Genomic DNA, 23,610 nt, shown 5'->3' with positions numbered 1-23,610 from the left:
CCCCAGAACCCATAAGTATGGTTCCTTACATGGCAAAAGGGACTTTGCAGGTGGGATTATGAAGGACCTTGAGACAAGAGATGATCCTGGATCACCCAAGGAGGAGGATGTCCTGTGTTGTCATGAGGAGGCAGAGCGCGCTTTGACACAGACAGCAGGGGTGAGGCTTCTGTGTGAAGAGAGAGGCAGAGACTACGGTGATGTGGTCACAAGCCAAGGACACCGAGGCTCGGAAGCTGGAAGAGGCAGGAAGGACTCTACCCTGGAACCCCTGAAGCGGCAGGGCCCTGGCAGACACCTTGCTTTTGGACGGACCAACTGATTCCATGCTCCTGCTTCTAGAACTAAGAGGCTCAATGTGTGTTGGTTTAAGCCCCTGAGTCTGTGGTATTGAGAGAGTTATTTCCTAGGCAGGTTGATAGGGAGTCTAGGGGTCCCCAAGGAGAGAAGGGTCTGGAATTCCCAAGGAGGAAGAAAGGACAAACTTTTCTTTCTCCACATTCCTTAGGATTATATACCAATAATGTATCCTGCCTAAGGACAGTCTTTGGATTCAACCTTCTGTTATCTTAAAATGTTAATTATGGGAGTAGACCTGGTCTTTACAAGGACGTATCTTGCCTGAGGACAGTGTTATCTTAAAATGTAAATTATGGGAGTGGGTCTGATGAGGTCTTTACAACCTCCAGACATTCTTTGGATTATATAACCTCATTGTTAACACTAGCAAGGGGGTACTCTTTCTGCCCCCTTCTGATGCCTATGTCAGAAGCTTTCTCTATCTCCTTTATACTTTAATAAAACTTTATTACACAAAAGCTCTGAGCGATCAAGCCTCGTCTCTGGCCCCGGATTGAATTCTTCTCCTCCGGGGGCCAAGAATCCTGGTGTATTCGCGTGATTCAACAACAACCTTTCATCTTGGGGGCTCGTCCGGGATCCTTCAGGACAAGGTAAGGATGCTTGGAGCTTTAGTTCTTTGTTCTCTTAGCGAACACGTTTTCTGCTGTGCTTTACTAACTCTACCGTGTGCTTGTGTGAATGAATGGCATGCCCTGCGTGAAACAAGTAAGGAGCTCTGCTCTGCGGTTCCACGGTGATCTCATACGGCTTATGGCAGAAACCTGTTGGGGCGTTATACCGACCTGCCAATGCCAAGAGGCACCCAATGTCTCCTTCGGGAACCGACCAGAAATGGGCAAAGCGTGTGGACCGAACTCTCCTTTCTTGGTCAAACTTTTTGGTCTCTTCGACCATTTCATAACTCCTTGGGAATTAGAAGTACTAACCTAATCTATCGGATCATAGACTTTCAAGGGACTTGTGATCTATACTGTTATTGTATACTGTGGCTTAGGTCCCAAACTTGGATTCGTAGTCAAGAAAGTGTCTAAAAAAAAAAAAAAAGAAAGAAAGAAAGTGTCTAGCCTTGCTAGGAATCGAAAGTTCGGAAGCTAGATGGAGCTCTAGCTCCCAGAACATCTCTGAGGTTAAAGGTTACTCAGATTGGGACTGCGATGGGTTTTTTTCCTTTGGTAATGCCAGCTCTTAGTGGATCAGAGGAGGCTGTTATACTGGTGTGGTGATGCTTGGAAAGAACATCTCAGTTTTATGTTCATGTCGGTCTTATTGTAGTCAGGAAATACTCAGGGTCGTGCACAGGCACTCAGGTGACGAATGTTTCCTACAGCGGTCTTAGCTTGGGAGGCATTCCGGAAGGTTACTCTGGTTCACCCCGGGTGACATCAGAGGCAAGCAAGGTTAAGGGTGAAGAGCTGGACGTCAAGTAGGGATGCTGTCAAGTCTACCCCTGGTACATCCCCACCCCATCTCGGTGGTAGAACCGGGAGGGACGAGTACGGCGCCTGCGTCGGTAAGGGACAGACTAAGTCCGACCAGGAAGGAAAAGCTTTTGGTGTAACGTCTGTCTACACCCCCATCTAGAGCAGGGAGGGACGCCTCCGGTAGAAAAATGGCCTTGGTCGCTTTTTTCTCTCTTACAGATGGGAGCTAACAATTCCAGCCTCACTCCTTTGAACTGTATCCTGAAAAACTGGGATAGATTTGATCCCCAGGGCTTAAAGAAGACACACCTGGTCTTCCTATGTGATACTGCATGGCCACGGTATCCATTGGAGGACGGCGAACGGTGGCCAGTTAGAGGGTCTCTTAAGTATAATACTGTTCTGCAATTAGACCGGTTCTGTAAGGAACAAGGGAAATGGGTAGAAGTAGCATATGTGTTGCCCTTTTTCTCTCTGTGAAATATGCCAGACTTATGTCCTAAAGGTATAGATTTGGGTGTGAAACCTTCAGCTCCCTCCTGTCCTCTTACTTTGCCCCCGTACCTGGGACTCCAAACTGGGATTCAAACTGCCCACATGGAGGTCCAAACAACTCCTGTCTCAGTACGACCTCAGACTACTCTGGTTTCAGTAGAAACTCAGACCATCGAAGTAAGAGATGAGATGGAGGACAGGAGACAAAGAGAAGAGGAGAAACAGGTTTCTCCAATCTATCCCTGGGATCATATGCGCAGAGCAGCCAGAGAGACTGAGGAACAGCCACACAAGCTGTTGCCTCTTTATGAAACACCCACCGGGAGAAATAATCAGTCTGTGAGAGTTAATAAGCCTTTTTCTTATCAAGAAATACAAAGAATCAAGGAGGATCTGGGAGACTATTTAGAGGACCCAGAAAAATATATCAGAGCTTTTAAAGGTGTTACTCTGCTTTATGACCTCACTTGGAAGGATGTGATGTATATCTTGGGACAAACGCTGACTCCTGAGTCAAAGACTCGAGTTTTGGGAAAAGCGGTTGCTTATGGAGATGAGTGGCTTGGTAATGAATCAGTAGGGAAGAGGGAGAACGAGATAGCGGCCCTCCCCACTGGGACTCAGGCGGTCCCAACTATAGAACCAGACTGGGACTACAACACAGCTAAAGGAAGATGGGATCAGAGTCATTTTGTTAGATGTATTCTTGAAGGACTTAGGCAGGCGCGTTCTAAGCCTTTAAACTATGGCAAATTGGCAGATATAGAACAGGAGGAGAAAGAAGCTCCTGGTAAATTCCTATATAGACTGAGAGAAGGCCTTCGCAGATTCACTGAGATTGATCCCGAAAGTGAAGAGGGAAAAGTGATCTTAAAAGATAGATTTCTCACTCAGTTGGCTCCAGATATCCGCCGTAAGCTATTAAAACAGGCGTATGGACCAAATCAGTCTTTAGATACTCTGTTACAACTGGCTCAGACAGTCTATTATGGTAGGGAATATGAGGAAAAGAAAGAAAGGCAAAAAAAGACAAAGGAAAAGGCGGAAGCCTTCGCCATGGCTATGAAAAACGTTCTTAAACAGCCTGAGAAAAATGCCCAGAGGGGCCCAGGTGAAAAGGGATGGGCTTGCTACTGCTGTGGAAAGGAGGGGCACCTCAAGCGGGATTGCCCTCAGGCATCTAAGCCGCCCCCGGCTCCATGTCCGGTCTGCAAAGGACCACACTGGAAGAGAGACTGCCCCCAGAGGCGTAGGTCTCCGGGGTCGGACTCTCAAGACAATCAGGCCTGAAGGTGCCCGGGGGTCCCCACACAAGCTCCCGTCCTAATTACACCTGAGGAACCCCGGGTATTAATAGTTGTGGGGGGCCAATCCGTCGATTTCCTTTTAGATACTGGGGCAACTTATTCTGTGCTTACTGAAGCCCCTGGCCCACTTTCTTCCCGATCCGCTTCCGTAATGGGACTGTCTGGACGAGGCAAAAGGTATTATTTCAGTTATTCTTTATCTTGCAACTGGGATTCTGTGCTGTTTTCTGATTGTGCCAGAATCTCCCTCATCCCTTTTGGGAAGGGATATACTGAGCAAGGTCCATGCCTCTGTTTTCATGAATATGGAGCCCTCCCTTTCTCTCCCTTTAGCTGAACAAAATGTAAATCCTAGAGTATGGGCTGATGGAAAATCTGTGGGTCGAGCACAAAATGCTATTCCTGTAGTTGTTAAGCTCAAAGACCCACACGTATTTCCACATAAGAAGCAGTATCCACTGAAACCTGAAGTTAAGGAAGGGTTAAAACCCATCATCGAAAATTTAAAAGAGCAGGGACTATTAATTCCCTGTAACAGTCCTTGCAACACTCCTATTTTGGGTATAAAGAAATCCAATGGTAAATGGAGACTAGTTCAAGACTTACAAATAATAAATGAGGCTGTAGTTCCTTTACACCCCGTGGTGCCTAATCCTTATACTCTATTGTCTGAAATTCCTGAATGGGCCAAATATTTCTCAGTAATTGATTTAAAGGATGCCTTCTATTCAGTGCCTTTGGCAGAAGAAAGTCAATTCCTATTTGCCTTTGAAGACCCTACGCAGCCAGCTTCTCAGTTAACCTGGACAGCTTTGCCCCAGGGATTTTGTGACAGTCCTCACTTATTCGGACAAAGTTTGTCACGGGATCTACAAAACTTTAATAGCTCTGAAGCAGTGGTGTTACAATATGTAGATGATATTTTGCTCTGTGCTGAGACAGAGGAAGCTTGTTCGCGAGCCTCAGAAGATTTCTTAAACTTTCTGGCAGACTGTGGTTACAAGGCATCAAGAGAAAAGGCTCAGCTTTGTCAACAATCAGTTAGATATCTGGGCCTAATCATATCAGAAGGGACTAGGGCCATAGGCCCTGAGAGAATTAAACCTATACTAAATCACCCCCTACCTATGACTTTAAGACAATTGAGAGGATTTTTGGGAATCACAGGTTACTGTCGCATTTGGATTCCGGGTTATGGGGAACTTGCCCGGCCTTTATATAAACTTATAGCTGAAACTCAGCAGGCCCAAACCGACAAACTGGTTTGGTCTCCAGAAACTCAAAAGGCTTTTAAGGTTCTTCAGACTGCTCTCCTGCAAGCTCCAGCTCTGAGCTTGCCCACAGGGTCAGAATTTAATTTGTCACTGAAAGAAAAGGTGTGGCATTGGGAGTTTTGACACAACCCCGAGGGCCTCACCAGCAACCTATTGCTTATCTAAGCAGAGAATTAGATGTAGTTTCATGTGGGTGGCCCCACTGCCTAAAAGTAATTGGGGCAGCGGCTTTATTAGCACCTGAAGCTTTAAAAATAATTAATGGATGAAACCTTACTGTACTGACTTCTCATGATGTGAGTGGAATCTTAAATTCTAAGGTTAATATTTGGATGACAGACAGTAGGCTTCTTAAGCATCAGTCATTGTTGTTAGAGGGACCAGTAACTAAGCTTAAAGTTTGTGGAAATTTAAATCCTGCCACTTTCCTTCCTGAGAAGGAAAATGAAACACCTGATCACGATTGTTCTCAATTCCTAACTTTAAACTATGCAGCTCGGGAGGATCTAAAGGATATCCCATTAGACAATCCTGACACGGAAATATTTACAGATGGCATTTCTTTTGTTCAGGATGGAAACCGTAAAGCAGGTTACGCCGTGGTGACTGCTGAACAGGTTTTGGAAGCAAAATCTCTCCCCCAGGAAACAAGTGCTCAGTTAGCAGAGCTTGTGGCCCTGACCCGAGCTCTAGAATTAAGCAAAGGGCAGCGGATGGGCCTGATAATCTATGTGAGTCTACTTTTGCTGACTCCAAATATCCTCAGTCTGCCATTGGATCTTCAAGACAATGTCTTCTTGTCCTGGGCTCACTCCTATGCTACATTCCACAATCAGTCTAACTGCTGGGTCTGCGGAGCACTCCCCTCTTCGTCAGTGGAAGGCTTCCTGTGGTGGACATGCCCACTTCAAGGAAAAGACTTTCTCCAAGTCTGTGAATACCTTCGACAACAATCACATGCGATGCCTCTTCTTCATCTGATGACATCTACCAACCCTAAAATGGACTGGTGCAACACTTTGCACTTTAACTATGGACATAATGTGACTTTTAATTTTGATTCTAAGTGTTTTGTTTTTACTGTTTGCTCCCTACATCTGTAATTATATAACTGGATTTGTTTCTAGCCGCATGAAGCTTTTAAGTTACAAATGGTTGCTCAAACTCCTGCTACTGCTGTAGCTTCCTCCAGCTACTATTTGGGGCCCCTGGATCAGATAGCCTTAATATGAGGATTAGGAGAATATGTTGCCTCACCAATTTAGGGACAACGCCCCTTGTCAGCTCGGAAGTAGTTATGGAATGAGAACGACGCCCCCTTTCCCTAGGCAACATAATTCTCCTAAAAGAAAAGGGGGGGATGAGAGAGTTATTTCCTAGGCAGGTTGATAGGGAGTCTAGGGGTCCCCAAGCAGAGAAGGGTCTGGAATTCCCAAGGAGGAAGAAAGGACAAACTTTTCTTTCTCCACATTCCTTAGGATTATATAACAATAATGTATCCTGCCTAAGGACAGTCTTTGGATTCAACCTTCTGATATCTTAAAATGTTAATTATGGGAGTAGACCTGGTCTTTACAAGGATGTATCTTGCCTGAGGACAGTGTTATCTTAAAATGTAAATTATGGGAGTGGGTCTGATGAGGTCTTTACAACCTCCAGACATTCTTTGGATTATATAACCTCATTGTTAACACTAGCAAGGGGGTACTCTTTCTGCCCCCTTCTGATGCCTATGTCAGAAGCTTTCTCTATCTCCTTTATACTTTAATAAAACTATTACACAAAAGCTCTGAGCGATCAAGCCTCGTCTCTGGCCCCGGATTGAATTCTTCTCCGGGGGCCAAGAATCCTGGTGTATTCGCGTGATTCAACAACAACCTTTCAGTATGAGGACAACCCCAGGAAATGAATACAGGAAGCCCTGGGGGCACAGAGCTAAGGGAGGTTAGGCCTTGACTTACCACACCATAAAGACTAAACTGCAGACGGTCTATGGGCAGATAAGAATGAGGCCTTGGCTGAGACCCTGAACAGAGGCCCCAGCTGAGCCTCACTGGTTTCTGACCCACAGACACTGGGAAGGAACCAGTTCTGAACCACTGAGTTTGTGCCAACTTCTGCTTTTGGTGGCACTTCATGGCTTGCTGGATCTTAGTTCCCAGAGCAGGGATCGAACCCAGGCCCTCAGCAGTGAGTGGGTAGTCTTAAGCACTGGACCACTGGGGAAGTCTATTATCTCAGTTTTTAAAGAGGGACCACTTCCTCAGGCAGGTAGCTGGAGCGACGTAAATGCCAGTCCACCCTTCCGTGGGACACGGCCAGGACTTGCCTCTCCTTTGCTCTGATAGAGCTCTCATGCCCACAGTAGCATGGGGGACGGACTCCTCTTCTCCCTGAACTTCGTGACTTACCAGCCACCATCCAAGTGGCAGGGAACATGGGGAGGTCACCTCAGCAGGACACAGCAGCTCAAGGTCACTAGAGGCTATGAGGACACCCACTGGAAGCCAGAGGTCACAGCCAAAGAAAGTGGCATGGCCCAAAAGCATTTCCACAGCCCAGCGACCCGGGGGAGTCGAGTGCAGGCCTGACACCCCCTGCACCTACACACGTGTCAGCCGCTGGACAGGGAGTGAGCCAGACCCATCAACACATGGATTTAGCCCAAGGGGGTTCCCAGTCTGACTTCTGGCCTCCAGGATGGAAATACTGTGTGTGGTTAAAGGCCACTAAATTTGTGAGATTGTCTCCAAGGTGACAGGGAAGGCACACACAACCTGGGTCAATGGTTCAGGGTGACCCATGCAGGGTCCACGCTGGGGGTTCCCGGAAGCTCTGGGAGGTGAGGGGGTGGGGGCAGAGCGGCACTGAGAGGTCCACACAGAGGCCAGCAGAGGTCACGATGTCTATTTATTCCCCACACGTTACCTTGTCACCATGGTAGCACTCATGAGTTAGGATGCCTTGCGGGATGTGTGTGGGGCTGTCTCTCTCTGAGTTACCTACACACACAGTACTGGTACGGTGTCGCCTCCCACACGACCTGACACCACCAGGGAGCCTCCAGCAATCCCATCGCAACATTGTGGCATGAGCCACAGTGCCAGGGACCCTCTCCACCCTGCCCTGGGCTGCAGGGACATCCACGGTGGCTGCCTGGTGATCTCAGGCCCAGGCAGGTGGCCATCAGGGACCCCCGTAGCCCCGACCCCCAAGTGGGAGGAGAGCCCGCTGAGGATGCAGGCAAGCCAGGCCAGCAGGACCACCTGTGGACAGAGGACAGTGGCTGGGATACACAGCCAGGCTGGGACAGGCTCAGGAGCCAGCTCAAAGGTCGAGAGGGCCCCTCGAAGTCTGTCGGTTTTAAGTACTGAGAAAAGCATGGCGATCAGACCCGAGTCCATCCGAGCACTGGACTGGAATTCAAGTCCCAGAAATGGGTCGTGTGCATCCAAGACGTCTGCTTCAGCCCCCGCTGGACGCAGAAACTGCCTCCGGGGCACTTGCAACTGGAGTTCCTTGTGTGAAAACACGGGTCTGCTGGGCCAGGCTGGCTGGCAGTGAGCTCGTTCGAGCAGGGGTGGCCAGGGAGGCCATAGTCAACTCAGAAAGCGGCTTCTTGGGGGCTGGGAGGCCCTGCAGACAGACTGGGGGGGCAGGCAGGGGCTGAAGAAGGGGCTTCGGGGCCACGGCACCCCATGGGCCACTTCTTGGAGAGCGGTGAGAAGACCACCCCCACCTCAGAATGTTCTAGAAAATACTTTAGTGACCAGGTCTTCAGGGCAGGGGGCCAGGAGGGAGACGGGTGCTGGTCTGCACTCACAGCTTGCTGGCTCTGTTTCAAGAAGGATCTGGGGGCCGTGAGAGAGTACAAAAAGGGAGGGAGGGGAGGAGGTAAAAGTAAACATCATAAAAATCTGGCTTAACATGCAGGTCCAAGTTCTTTTTCTCTCGTGGGCGATCCAATGGGAAGAGACGGAAAAGGTCAAGAAGGCTTCCTGTTGGCCGGGAAGGACCCGATGGCGCTGGGCAGGCTGGAGGGAGAAACATCTGAGTGGGACCACCTGGCAAGAGACCTGAGGGCCCAAGGTGCCCCCCAGCCCCGGGGACTCACGGGGCGGTTACTCCTGCTGGTCGTCGTTGCTGGCACTGGGAGTCCGACTCCTGATCTGACTGCGGAGCTGCTCTATCAACTCTGGGTTCTGTTGCTGCATTTGCTGAGCAAACTGCTGGCCCCTGCAGGTGGGGGCAGGGGAGGCATGCCTGGGCTCAGCCAGGTCCAAGGCACCTACCCAGCCACCTCTCCCCACCTGACATGCCCCTGGAGGGCAGGGGGACCACTCCCTGGAGAATGAGGCCCCACAGAGCACCCGGGGACCCTGGCCCCTACCCCACCCGGGAACCCTGCCTGGCAGGTCCACTCACGCCTGGATGAGACTGGCCAGGTCATTCTGCGAGGGGCTGGTGCCGGGAGTTCCCAGGGGGTTGTGGCCGCCCGAAATCATGCCAGACATGCTGCAAAGAGAGTCCTGGACTTGAAGACGGCTCAGTCCCCTTTTCCCCCTGCGGCCCTGCTCAACCCTTCCCCTCTGCTGGCAAGAGATGTCCCCTGGGACCCAACTCCCCCTGAGCCCACCCTTCTGACTGCAACCTGTCAGTTTCACCAACTTTCCCAGGAACATCCATTTTTTACTCAAAAACAGTGATTCTCAGTGGGGTAGTGCTGCCCTCCAGGGACACTAGGCCATGCCAGTGACACAAAAGACCATAGAATGTCTGAGTCCACTGATGTGAAACACTGTCAGGCCGATCAACAGACGGGTGACTGGTAGTCAGGAGCTGGGAGACCACACTCATGGGGTGGGGCTTCATTTTGGGGTGATGGACGTTCTGGAATTAGATTGTAGTGACCAGCTACAGGACATTATAAGCGTACTTAATGCCATGGAACTATAGACCTTAAGATGGCTAAAATAGGAAACTGTATGCATCTTTTACCACAATAATTTTTAACCACAAGGTCCAAAGAAGAAAGGACTTCCCTAGTGGTCCAGGAGCTAAGAATTTGCCTTGCAATACAGGAGATGCAGGTTCAATCCCTGCTGAGGAAGTAAGATCCCACATGCCAGGGAGCAACTGAGCTCACGTGCTGCAACTACTGAGCTCGCGTGGAACTGAGAGTCCACACACTGTGATGCAGATCCCGAGTGCTGCAACTAAAACCACAGCCAAAGAAATATTTCAGAAAGACCCAAAGGAGAACAGTGGTCACTTACAGCTGCTGAACCTGGGGATTGTTCATCAGGTTTGATGCCTGAAGAAGAGAACAGACCTGTCAGATGGGGCAGGCTCCCCAACACATCCTGCCACTGACAAGGTTACCCTGTGAGCACCATGGGCCTCCAGTCTAGCACCCGGAGCGCCTGCCTGCCTCTTCCCCAGGCCTCACCACCCATAATGCGCTGCAACCCTCCCCCGCTTCCCTACTTTCATCCTGTCTGGACTCTCATCTTAGGAGATTCCAGGCACCTCGTCACCACCCCAGATGGGGACGCCCCAGAAGAGTTGGTCCCAGTTCTCCTCTGTGGATAAACGATGACACCTGTTATCTCCCCTGCACTGATCCCCTCCCCTGCCAAGTTGGGACGATCTCCTCTGGGCCAATTTTAAGACAAACATGAGCAGAGGTCAGGGAGGTGACTTCCAGGTTGTGGCTCTTTCCAAAAAGGGCAAGATAGCGCTACCACCTGGCCGTGGACCGTCCACCGCCCTTTGTGGCTGTCTCAGGTCACAGTCGTGTGAGCACCAGGCATGGCTGGGTACTAACAGCACTGCACAAAGCCTCGGGGGGCTGTGACCATTGACCCCAATGGACAAGGCCAAAGGAGTGGCCACTGCTAGCTGCGTTCCCTGGCTGGGTGTCCTCCTGCCTTGTGGCCATCTGTCCCTGGATGAGAGCAGAGGCCCAGCTACAACATGGGAGGCCAGACATGTCTCATCAGGACAGACATTTCTCTGGCAGCTGGGGCTCCTCTTCCTGATGGTCTGAGACCCTGGGGCCCCTGGAGCCAGCAGTGAGCCCTGAGGACCAGCAAGACCACCTGGAACTGCACAGGCGTGTGGACACGCCAGGCGCCTGCTCCCGGGGAACACCCTGTGCAGAACACGCACCTCTGCACAGAAGGTGGCCTTTCTCTGGGGCCCCCACGCCCTGCCGAGTCTCATCTGCACCTCAGGGAGCAGGTGTAGCCATCTGTAATAATCGTGTTCACACTGAGAAGGGGCTCAGCATGGGGTGCAGGGCTGGGAGAGGTGGGCTCAGTCTGCTCCCTGTGCTTGACATTGAGGAGTCTGACAGAGGGTGCTGCAGGTACCCCCTCCCTGGGACGTCTGTGGCTGTTCTGACAGTAGGCAGGGGCAGCGGGGGCAAGTGAGGCCATTACCATGCTCATGAAGCTCGGGTTGTTCAGGAGGCCTGCGATGTCAAAGCTGCCAACACCTCCCGTCTGCGGATGAGAAAAACCCTGCTCAGTGGTGCCGGGACACAGGACCTCGAAGGCTAGTCCCCAGGAAGTGAGGGGTAAAGTTTCCCATGGGGGGCGTGCTGGAATCCTGGGCATCCCTGCAGCTCAGGCGGTCCAGGCCTGCAGCCAGAGGGAGCTTTGTAGAAGGAAGCACCACGTGTGGGTCACCCAGGAGGAGCTCAGCATGTTAACCTCAGCTTTTACTTTGAAGCTGCCTGAGAAAGGACAGTGTCCTCCGAGAGTGGCAAGTCCTTAGAGACAGTAACCAACTCGTCCATGACTGCACCTTTCACTTGCACACCTCCCAGCACAGGCCAACATGACCCCTCCTTCACAGGGCCCCCACAGGTGGAGCCACAGTCCCCACCCTGGTCACCTCAGATCACTCACACTAGGTACCCCGAGCCTGCTGGCCCTGAGGGCTGACTCCTGCCCAGGGAACCACTGATAGGCTCTGGTCCCCACCCCGAGGGGTGGCTTCCCTGGGTGACACGCCCCCTTCTGTTTCCGGGATCAGCCCCTTCTCTCAGGACAGGACCCCGCTGAACAGAGGACCAGCCCCCAGCACCAGAGGGTCTCCACACCCAGCTCTGGCCTTGCCCTCCAACCCAGCTGCCCCACCCCCAATCGCTGTCCCACGGGACTCACGGGACTGGGTGCCTCTCTCAGCCGCAGCTCAGCCACCTTGAGGTTGGACTTGTAGGTCTCATTGTCTGGATCCAGCTCCAGGGCCTTTCTGTAGTAGGCCACGGCCTCCGTGTGCTTGTTCAGGCTGGATAGTGCCAGGCTGCAGATGGAGGGACGGAGGGCATGGGGGAGGGTCCAGGAGGCAGCCCCAGTTCTCGTGGTGGGGGGTCAGAACCCTACCTCCCTGCTTGGAAGAGCTGGTCTCAGGTGCATCCCGGGACTACCCGGGAGTTCATGCCAAGGAGGCGCCTCAGGATGGGCTGCAGGCCAGGACACCAGCCAGCCACCCCCAACATCCACAGAGGGAAGTGCTAGAGAAAGTTATAAAACCCACCTCCACTGATGACCCCCCCGAGTGCCAGGTGGGGTGCACCCTGAACCCCATGGGGAGAGATGCTCTGCCTGGGACCCTCCCCAGCCTCGCCCTCCATGTCTCTGCATCTGCTGTCCATCTGTTTCTTCACAAAAAGCTGATTAAACTAAATGACACAGGAATTTCCTGATAGTCTAGTGGCTGAGATGGTGAACTCTCAATGCAAAGGACCTGGGTTTGATCCCTAGTCCAGGAACTAAATCCCACATGCCCCAACTGAGAATTCACAACTAAAAGACCCTATGTGCCACAACTAAGACCCATTACAGCCAAAGAGATATTAAAAAAAGAAACATCACCTAAATGACATGTCCTCCTGACTTTTGTGAGCCTCATGGGGAATCGCTGAGCCCAGGGAGGGGTCATAAGAACTGTGACTTACGCCAGGGGGTCAGAAGCTCAGGTGTCAGCCTGGACTTGGGATGGTGTGGGGCTCTGTCCCTAACACAAGCACCCCGGGCAGACGGTGTCCGCCGGGTGGATGGGCAGGCACACTCACCCCATTCTGCCATAGGCCTTGCTGTAGGACGGGTCTATGCAGATGGCCCGCTCGCAGTCCTGCACTGCCCCTGCATAGTTCCCCAGTTTGCTGTAGGCTGCGGCTCTGGGGGAGGACAAGCAGAAAGGTCGGGGAGCCAGCTCCTCCTCGCAGCCCCTCGCCCGGTCTCCCTGGCTACCTGGTGGGGCAGAGGCAGGGTCGCCGAGAGTGGGAGGCCCTGGCAAGCTGAGTGCCCATGCTTGGTACCTGTTCATGCTCACTCACGCCTGGCTACCCACCCAGCCAGGTGTGTCATTTAGGATGGCAGCTGAGGCATCGTCATCCCAGCCTTGGGTATGACCACTCTCCCCATTCTCTCCCACAGCCTGCCCAGGCCCCTGCCAGCAACTCCCTCCTCCCCTATACTCCAGGTTGCACCTGTTACAGAAGTAGACGGCATTGGCAGGGTTCAGCTCGATGGCTTTCCCATAGAAGTGCACAGCGGCCTCGAAGTTCTCTACTTTCATCTGCTCATTTCCTAAAGAAAAAGGAAAGGATACATCCATCCTGGGGTCGGAGGCAGCCTTCTTGGCTCTCTTGGCTTCCCTGTGAGGGGATGGGGTTTTAGGGCCCAGGACGTGACACTCAAACACAGGTCAGGCTGGTGCCAACTGTCGTGGCCCTGGCTGTGCCATTTGGGAAGCTAAGCCTCAAATGCCATCACTCTTGCTCGTTCCTTCAGAAACAGCCCAGTTTTAATGAGATGGAATTCATATACCACAATCCTACCCTTTAAAACTATATAATTCTGCAGTTTTTAGTATGTGCAGAGTGGCCCAATCATCACCACTAACTCCAGTACGTTCCATCGGCTGAACATAAGCACCAATAGCTGTTACCACTCCCCAGTCCCTGACAACCAGGAACCTACTCTCTGTGTCTGCGGATCGGCCTGCTCTGCACATTTCCCATCAGTGGAAACACACCCTTTGTGTCCTTCCGTGTCTGCCTCTCTCACTGAGCATCGTGTCCTCAGGGTCTGTCCACATGGTAGCGAGTGTCAGTGCTTCACCGCTTTCTGGGACTAAGTGACATTCCCGAGTGTGGAGAGACCACATGTGTGCATCCACTCATTGGCTGATAGGCAATGGTTTCCGCTATGAGCACAAGTGCACAAGCACCTTTGTGGATGTGTTTGCACACCTTCTGGGCATACCCCTGGGAGGACCCACTGGGTCATGTGGTCACTCTAACCACTTGGGAAGGTCCACAGTGGCCTTGCCATTTACATCCCTCCCACTGAGGGTCTGACTTCTCTATGTCTCCACATCCATGCAGAAGCCCCTGACCCCGACTCCAAGGCTGGCTTGCCATCTACTCTGACGGACCGGCTGGCTTCTACTTCCTGCAGCATCTGGAGACCAGGTTGTGGGGCGCTCCTCACCTTCAGTTTTGAGGCGTTCTGCCTCGGCCGAGTCCTCCTCCGAAGGCGGGGTTTCCTGGGGGCTCCTCAGATCTGGCGGCAGCTCCTGTCCCCAAAGCGAAATTGAGTTGCTGGAGAGGCAGTAGGAAACCACCGTCCCCCTGCCCCACCCAGCTCAGCACCCTTCATGCCTCTGGGGGTGACTCAGGCCCTTGTTCTGCGACCGACCCATGGTCCCGTGGGACCTGAAGGCTCACCTTGCCCGCGGCAGCTGCTTCAAATATTTCCGGAAGAGTCTGGGGGAGCGCGAGGTCACTGTCCTCCACCGTCACCCCAAAAGCGGTCTCCAGGCACTGGATGGCAACTGCCAGGGGAATGGAGGTACACTCTGCTGACCCCAGCCCCGAGACTGCAATCTTGGCAGGCAAGATTCGAGCTTCCCTTCTAGGGCCAGCTTGCCAAGGCCTCGGAATGCATCGGTTGTGGTTCTGATTCCTCGGGGAAGTGGAAGACGGACCTACCCCTCGAGCCATGAGGCTGGGAGGAGAGGGGACAGTGCTATCCCTGCCTAGCAGGGAGCAGATGGTGACCTCAGGGCTGTCTGTGGGGTCACAATGCTGGGGCCGCCCAGGTGGTCTGACTGCTGGGTCTGGCCTGGAGTCCTCAGCCTCATTTCCATCTTTGGTGGATAGGGACACACATTCAGGGGGAGGGATTCAGAACCCTAGGGGGCTGTGCCTGACTGTAAGAGCAAGTGACAGAAAACCAGCAGGGGGCCCAGCGTCCCTCCCTGTGAAAGAGGACGGGGACCGGCCCATCACACTCACCCCACAAAGCTCCTGGGCACTGATGGGGGAAGGAAGGAGGAGGATGGGGGAAAGTAGCTGGCAGCAGGGGGCAGAGGACCCAAGCTCCAAGGAGGAAGGGAGACCAGTGACCCCCCACATACCTTCCAGGCTTTCCTGGGCATCAGACGAGAGCTCCCCATGCCGGAGCTGGTCGTGCAGGAAGCGGATGATGGCGTAGGCCAGACGCTTCTTGTTGTCCATCGTGAGGTGGGAGGACACACGCCTGGGAGCTTCAGGACCTGCAGACATAGAAGGAGACAGGCCTGGGGGCTTCAGGATCTGCGGACATGGTTCAGGGCATGAGGACAGGGTGGCAGGGACAGCCAGGCCTTTCCCCCTCTGCCCCCACATTCACCATCATGCACCTCTTGCCCCAGACCATCCAGGCCCCAACACACCCCACCCTGCAGGAGCCACTTGAACTCACTGGCTAGCTGTATCTGCTCAACGAGAGAGGCAGGAAAGTTAATTCTTCTCATTTCACATAGGGGACACTGAGGCCACCCAGAGCCCCTGGCAGTCCTGCCTGATTCCTGCCTCAGGGTGACATGGCCCTGGGCCCAGTGGTCGTCACTCCTCACCAGCTGGATGGGATACACAGGGCTCCCCAGGGACACAGAGGGTGGGCCACAACCCTACCTGCTGCTTCTCTACACTCAGGACAAGAAAACATTCTGACATTCCAAGTCCCAAACATTGGGGGAACAAGCACTGTCCATGAGGGTCAGACAGGACCAACTGGTGGGCCTGAGCAGACCAAAGGCCCAGAGGGCACTGACTGCCTCCCTTCCAGGCCGCCCAAGGGCCTCCTCTGGGTTCCAGCACACCCTGCTGTATTCCTAGGCTTTGTGTGACCATTCCCGGGACACCCTGGTGACACTTATGGTTGTCATGGCTGGGAAGGCAGGCCCCCACAGTGCCATGATGTGCCAGGTACTTCACATCCCTGCAGCTTTGCCCCCTGCAGGGGACCACCTCCCAGTCAGAGAGTAAACAGGCTCAGAGGGGACAGCCCATGTTTGCCAGGGCTGCAGAGGGCTGACCTGGCAGCTGGGATGTGCAGTGTGAAATATCCTGGTTCCCCTAACATGCTCCCATGGGGTGAAGAGCCTGCGTGGCCTAGAAATCGAGGGGCAGCCTCCCGGCCGACTTATCACTAACCCATCACTGGTCAGTGACAGGTAAATCAAACTAGAGCAAGTCCTAAGCCCCAGGGTTTGCACACTGGCTGAGAGCAGGCGGGTGCTATCCACCCTCGGCCCTCAGGTTCAAGACATGTGACCCTGGAGGCACTTAGGGCCCTGTTTCCGGTTTGCAGAAAACTACATCACTGACAGTTTAAAGAAAGGAGAGAAGGCAGACACAAAAGGCCACACAATGTACGATTCCACTGATGGGAAATGTCCAGAACAGGCAAATCCACAGACACAGAGAGTGGGTCCCCGGTTGTCAGCGACTGGGGCTTCTTTCGGAATGTTCTGGAAGTAGAGGTGACAGCTGCACAGCACTGTGAATGTACTGAAGTCTACTCAATTTTATAGGATGTGAATATCTCAATTTCTAAAAAGTGAACTTGAAGAAGCGGTGTTTTATGCAGCTGGACAGGGCATCTTGGCCACCATCCCACTCCCCAAAGCTCTTCAGGGTGGGGGAAGTGGAATGACTTTCCTCCCCCATTTCTGGACACAATGAGCCTTTACCAAGCAAGTGCCTTTGGCTCAAGCGTATCCCTGGAACCAGGAGGTCTAAGGTCAGGATGGGCCAGGGCACAGAGGGCAGATGGCCAGCACTGCAGCCACAGGATCTTAGGAACAACACAGAGGGGCCATGGAGACCAACCCACACAGCTCACGTGCTCAGAGGACAGTGAAGCCCCCAACACTGAGTCATATTCCCCAGCTGAACCAGCAAGCTGCCACCCAAAATGTCAACTACGTTCTGGTTTTTCAGTTCAGTTGCTCAGTCGTGTCCTACTCTTTGCGACTCCATGGATTGCAGCACACCAGGCTTCCTTGTCTTCCCAATCTTCACCACCTGGTTTTCACAGGTATTTGTTTTGCAAACAGCAGCTTCATTCACCACAGCCAAAAGGCGGACACAACCCAATGTCAGTGGATGGACGATGGGTCAATAAATGTGGTCCATCCACATAGTGGAAGATTACTCAGCCTTAAAAAGAAAGGAGGTTCTGACACCTGCTACAACCTGGACAGACCTTGAAGATATGATGCTCAGTGAGAGAAGCAGACACAGAAGAACAAATACTGTTTTGCTCTACTCATAGGAGGTCCCTGGAGGAGTCAGATCCATAGAGACAGGAAGTAGATAGTGGGGCCAGGGGCTAGGGGAGTGGAGTCAGTGTTTAATGAGGTCAGAGGTTCAGTTCAGGAAGATGAGAAAGTTCTGGAGATAAGGGTGGGGATGGTTGCATGACAATGTTGAATGTGCTTAATGCCACTGAACTGTGCACTTTGAAATAGTTAGGATGGTGAATTTTACATTATGTGTATTCTACTGTAATTAGAAAAAAACTTGTTTTCAAAGCTCAAAGTGGTCCTCTTAGGATGCAGACCTCTGAGACCCCAGGACCCTAGTCCTTTTGTATATTCTGCTCTAAATCAAGGGTCAAGGGCCACACCTGGCAGCCATCCATTTAGCTGAAAATGTCTTTTGCATTCATATGCTACAGAAGTGCCTCCATAATATGCTTGGTTTTCCTCACTGCCCCCAAACCCCAGAGAATTTACCACCTGGCCTTCATGTTTACCAGCTCACCCCCGACCCCTCTGATGACTTCTCACTGAACTGGATGGAAGGGTGTCAGGGTCTCCCAGAGGGGGATCACATGTCAAGGTGACACGGTAATGTCACAGGACTGGGTAGCTGGGGCTCCCCCATGTGTTCCAGGCAGCACTTTGGGGCATGGTCCCCCGTCATACCCATGGGAGGCAGCACTAGGTCACTGAGATTCATGCTGGGCTGGGAGGGTACGGGGCGGGGGGTCTGCTTTCCCTCCCAGGGAATAAATGTGGCCTCTGTGACAACAGGCATTTACTTAAGAAAATAAAGGGCAACCTGATGTCTATGTGAGCAAGCTGTAAGGATGGAGGGAGTGACTCTGAGGGGTTGCTGGGGGTCCAGGGAATTCAGAGACAAAGTCACATGTGTTCCCTGCACACTCTCAGTTCTTCCAGCCCCACCCCCCACCATACCCCAGGACCTTCACATGTGCTGCTAACAGCCCTCTCCCCTGACAGATGCCTCCCTTGAGGCCACTGATGCCTGGTTTCCCACTTCCAGGGCTTCTTCTGGTCTATGACAGGACCTTCTCCCAGGGTTTGGCCCCCAATCTGACGTACTGAGCGCCAAGACCAGGGCCCTGGAGCCCACCCAGGGATGATGCTAGGCCCTACAATCTTAATGCCTCAGGCCCAGCAGTCTCCATCTGAGGCCAGCTCCTCGTCACCCGCTGCCTCAGGGCTGAGATGCTCTGCGCCCCATCTGAAGGGCGCCCAGTGGATGTTCTCACTCTCTCCTATAAAACAGGGTAATGGAGGCTGCAGGGAGATTCCAGCACCTCATGCAGGTGTCTCCCCCAGGCTCTACAGACATGGGGGGCTGGGGAGAATGTGCACTGAAGGGTGTTTAATAGCACCCTCTGCATCCATCTTCTGGGAGAGGGGGTGGGGTGGGATGGGATGCGACAAGACTGGGTTCCATCACCATGTGACCTTTGAGGTCCTGGGACCCTGATAATACTTAAATACACACCTGAGTGGAAGGGCGGGGAGGTGACCCACTGTGGGGAGGTGACACTGGGGCCCTCCTGTTCATACTGTCTGACCGTCGGGAATTTATTGTGGTGTCCAGTGTGAGCAGGCATCAAACTCAGTATTTTTCTCAAATGTGAGTGCAGGGGCCTTCCCCTGCGGCATAGCTGACAAGGGGTCAGGTCACTGTGCAGGGGGCATCCTGGGAGCTGGGATGGGGCAGCATCCCTCTCCCTCACACCCTCGATCCCAGGAAAATCCCCCCACCCTACCCAGGGTGTTGCCAATCACAAAAGTCTCTAGATGTCACCAAACCCCCAGCTGAAAGTCAATGATACACACCAAGTGGGAAAAATAAAGGGCAGATTTTCTGGCCAAATGACTCGGCTGTGAACTTTCAGCAAACCCTGCATTCGCCAAGTATTTTGGGTTACACGGGGCTTCCCAGGTGGCTCAAATGGTAAAGAACACACCTGCCAATGCAGGAGACAGAAGAGATGCAGGTTCAATCCCTGGGTCGGGAAGATCCCCTGGAGGAGGGCACAGCAACCCATGCCAGTATTCTTGCCTGGAGAGTCCCATGGACAGAGAAGCCTAGAGAGCTACAGTCCACAGGGTTGCAAAGAATCAGACACGACTGAAGCAACTCAGCACACATGCACGCTGGGTTTCAGGACTGCAGACAAGAGACTGCGAGTCTGCAGTGGGACTGGCACCTGTTGGACACAGGCAGTCCATGCGAGTGGCCACTCTCCTCCCTCTGGATGGCCCACATCACCTTCCTGCTCCCAGCAAAGTGAGTACAGAAACGCTGGCACATGCTCTTCCTCAGCTGCTACTGGGCACCAGGGGCTCGGGAACAATTCCGACTTGTCAGGCTTTGGCTGGGGAACAGAATCCTCAGCAGGACCGTTCTCTCTCACAAGAACAGCAAGGGCTTTGTGAGGCCCAGAAGGCTGCAGGGGCACTGGCTGCAGGCATGGGGTGCAAGCAGGAGACTGGCCGGGAATGGACAATGGCCCTGGGGTGTGGCTGAGGCCAGGGACCCAGTGCCAGTTCCTCCCAGTGCCTTCAGAAGCCCTGCTGGCTCTCCATCCACCTTTCCATTTTCTCACTAAAAACACCCCAGTCTCAGGAATGCCCTGGGTGTCCAGTGGTTAAGAATCTACCTGCCAATGCAGGGGACATGGGTTCGATCCCTGGTCGGGGAAGATACCACATGTGGCTGGGCAGCTAAGCCCAAGCACCGTAACAACTGCGCCTGTGAACGGCAACTACTGAAGCCCAGGTGCCCTAGAGCCCTGGCTCTGCAACAAGGGAAGCCACCACAATGAGAAGCCCACACACCACAACTAGAGAGAACTCCCGCTATCTGCAACTAGAGAAAGTGCATGCATAGCAACAAAGACTCAGTGCAGCCAAAAATAAACAAACAATAACAAAAATGTATAGAAAAGACTATAGCTCTCAATACAGGGCAGTGCTTAACCCGATTTAGGGCCACTTACCCTTCCAGGAAGACTTAATTATAAAGCCCTGAATGAAATCCTTGGAGTGCCCAGCACTTACAAACCTGAGCTGTATACTCTACCCACACTTGCTTATTTCAAGGGTCAGCAAACATCTTCTGAAAAGGGCCAGGCTGAGGACGTTCAGCTTCCCAGGCGCCAGGTAACATGTGTGTGATCCAGTGGGCTCTATCCCACAAAACCTCATTCACAACAGGCTGCAGGGACTTCCCTGTGGTCCAGTGGCTAAGCCTCCATGTTCCCAATGCAGGGGGTCCTGGTTCGATCCCTGGTCAGGGAACTAGATCCCTCCCCGCCAAAAGAGGCTGCAGTGGGATTTGGCCCCCTGGTCACCGTTTGTTTAATCAAACTCCCACTGTACAGCATAAAAAACTGAGGCCCAGAGGGATGGGAGCAACCTCCAAGGTCATCCAGGGAAGATGCATATCTGCAGCTTTGAACCTGCGCAACCTGATTCCTAGAGCTCCAAACTCCAAAATACCCTTTCCTCACCCACAAATATGGACACCCACACCAAACCTTGCATGTGATTTCTTGGGGGTTCACACCCTTCACCCCTTCTGGACAGCACGGGTGAAAAACCACTAGTCTGAGGTAGGACGTACTTTAGCACTGTGGACATTGAGGGCCAGACTGTTCTCCGTGGGGCCATCCTGTGGATTGTGGAGCAGCATCCCTGGTCACCACCCCCTTGATACCAGGAGCGCCCCTGGTTGTGACAGCCATAGACGTCCCCAGACATGGCCCCGTGTTCCCTTTGAGGACAGAATGCCTGGCCTAGGAAGAGGAAAAGCAGACAAAACAAATAACCAGAGAGAGAAACAAAAGAAAATGGGAAACGTTGCTGGGCGGAGATGCAGAGTGCTCACGCATTTCCTGGCATCTGATAACAAAACCATCTGTCCTCTAGGAAGCTCTAGACAAGTAGCAAAAACCTAATGAAAGAGGGTTCCACGTGTACTTAACCTCATAAAGACCCTAAGAGACATACTTCTACAGCCCCTATTCGTGGCAGGAAAGGGTCGTGGAGGGGGCAAGCGACTTGCCCAAGCTCACAGAGCCAGCGAGAGGTGGACGAGCCGGTCCTTAGCGCCAGATTTCGCCCCCGTCTCCGGCACAACAGGCAGAGGTCGTCCTCGTGAAATTGGACTAACCGCTGCTGATCTCTTGGAGCTGTCACTTCGCGCTGGGGGCCCTGCGGCTTTAGTCCTCTCGGGAAGTCCCCCTACCCCATGCAGGGACTGTGACGACGCCCGTTATCTGGAGGGGGAAACAGGCTCCGAGAAGCCAAGAGGCTGGTCAAGGTCACCCAGGTGGACAGTGGAGGAGCCGGGTCAGGGAGCCCCGACTTGAACCCCAAGGACCGGGGCCCCGATTCAAAAAGACCATGTTTCCGGGACACAGCGGACACCCAGCAAGTGCTCACTGCGTGCGGGGCGCTATGCCTCCCGCTATCCACCCCCGGGCCTCCTAATCCGCATTTCATAGGCCTTGAGTCCAGAGGAAGGAAACCTGGGCAGCCAAGGGCTTGCCCGACGCGGTCTGGCCTCAGTTTCCCCTCCGCGCCGCCCACTCACAGCACTCCGCAAATCATGGCGACCCCGGTCCCGGACCGACGTCTTCCTACGGGCACAGGAGCCCCAGAAGCCCCAGACGCCCCGAACTGCGGACCTCAGGCCCATTCGGACCTGCGCCGAACCCCCCGACTCACCTCTCACGCAGCCGAACCCGGGACCCACCGACGGCTGCGCCTGCGCACCACGGCGCCTCCCGGTCCCGCCCCCCCCCCAACTGAGACGCCTGCGCAGACCGCCTGGCTTTCATTCTGCGCAGGCGCGCCAATTATCAAGGCTGGCATAAGGGGAAGTGACGCACTTTAGAGGCTGGGACAAGCTAGTCGTTAGGGCAACCAACCACTGCGAGCGAATGGAGGCCGGAAATCAGGACTGACTTGTCCTCTACAGCGGGAATGGAGTGGTGCATCATGGGACGGTGGAGGATTCTTGTGGGTTGGCTGAGTCTTCACGTGGTGCCGAGTGGGCCACGTGGTGCAGCTGCGTTTGGGTATCTGGCGCCTGGAGCATCATAGACTATCTTTGAATTCGAGCAACTGTTATTTATTTTCTTTACTCATCCATCCTCCAACAAGTGAATTATTTTATTCATTCAGTCCATCAGAGTAAAGTATAATTCACAGATTTTTGTTCACAGCAGGTGCCTAGTAGTCAACGAATATGCACGCCAACTATAAAGGGAAATGTTTGCTCTCATTACCTTGTATTGCGGTACACTGTAAACTAGTGAGTGAGTGAAGTCGCTCAGTCGTGTCCGACTCTTTGTGACCCCATGAACTGTAGCCTACCAGGCTCCTCTGTCCATGGGATTCTCCAGGCAAGAATACTGGAGTGGGTTGCCGTTTCCTTCTCCAGGGGATCTTCCTGACCCAGGGATCGAACGCGGGTCTCCCGCATTGCAGGCAGACGCTTTACCCTCTGAGCCACAAACTAGTATATAAATGAACAGATTTTACTCAATGGCAAGCACTATGAAGAAAACGTGGTGTGTTGTGTTTGGCGGGTAAATTGGCTGGGATGATTAGGGAGGGTCTCTCTCCCACAGGTGAATTTGAAGAACAGGAGAAAAGCACTCAGCTATAGGAAACAGCGAAAATGAAGACTAACATAGAATTAAACTTGACGGTCTCAAGAGAGAAAAAAATCGAGGGTGGGTAATGGGAAATTCCCTACTAAGTGACCGTCATTAGGGTGAAAGTTGCCAGAAATGTTCTCCCAATTCATTTTTATCCTACTTAAAACGCACACTTAACATCCCAGGGTATTTTCATTTCTTTTGCAGAAATGAAGGATAAATAAAGGAGGTGGGTTTGGGGGCATATTTAATTCTCGTGAGTTTCTGGGTGACTCAGGTGGTTCAAGGTTGATATTTTGGGGTTTTTTTTGCGCACTGCGCTTAGTTTCCTATGCATACGTGCATGCTCAGTCGTGTCCGACTCTTTGGGGCCCTACGGAGAAGGAATCAAACCTGCGCCCCCTTCAGTGAAAGTTCAGTTCAGTTCAGTCGCTCAGTCCTGTCCGACTCTTTGCAACCCCATGAACAG

The 23,610-nt window shown here is 52.9% G+C and overlaps 1 protein-coding gene across 5 annotated transcripts; it reads right to left on the bottom strand.

Annotated features, from left to right (window-relative positions):
• Positions 1-7,752: 7,752 nt before the first annotated feature.
• SGTA (small glutamine rich tetratricopeptide repeat co-chaperone alpha) lies at positions 7,753-22,328 on the bottom strand. 5 transcript variants are annotated; one of them, XM_019964518.2, is made up of 12 exons: positions 22,204-22,328; positions 15,295-15,432; positions 14,603-14,709; positions 14,367-14,451; positions 13,361-13,460; positions 12,944-13,048; positions 12,033-12,171; positions 11,304-11,366; positions 10,137-10,174; positions 9,286-9,375; positions 8,975-9,096; positions 7,753-8,894 (listed from the first exon to the last, which is right to left on the bottom strand). In XM_019964518.2, the coding sequence occupies exons 2-11, from the start codon at positions 15,392-15,394 to the stop codon at positions 8,982-8,984; spliced, it is 942 nt and encodes a 313-aa protein (XP_019820077.2). In that variant the 5' UTR covers positions 15,395-15,432; positions 22,204-22,328; the 3' UTR covers positions 7,753-8,894; positions 8,975-8,981. The 5 variants fall into 5 exon arrangements, with proteins under 5 accessions (XP_019820077.2, XP_070649262.1, XP_070649261.1 ...); XM_070793161.1 differs by having other exon boundaries at positions 7,753-8,711; XM_070793160.1 differs by lacking the exon at positions 22,204-22,328 and adding an exon at positions 22,070-22,090.
• Positions 22,329-23,610: the final 1,282 nt, after the last annotated feature.

Source organism: Bos indicus, chromosome 7 (genome assembly GCF_029378745.1).
Source record: "Bos indicus isolate NIAB-ARS_2022 breed Sahiwal x Tharparkar chromosome 7, NIAB-ARS_B.indTharparkar_mat_pri_1.0, whole genome shotgun sequence".
NCBI lineage: Eukaryota > Metazoa > Chordata > Mammalia > Artiodactyla > Bovidae > Bos > Bos indicus.
Note: the sequence above shows the minus strand (reverse complement) of the source record. Positions and strands in the feature narration are given on the sequence as shown.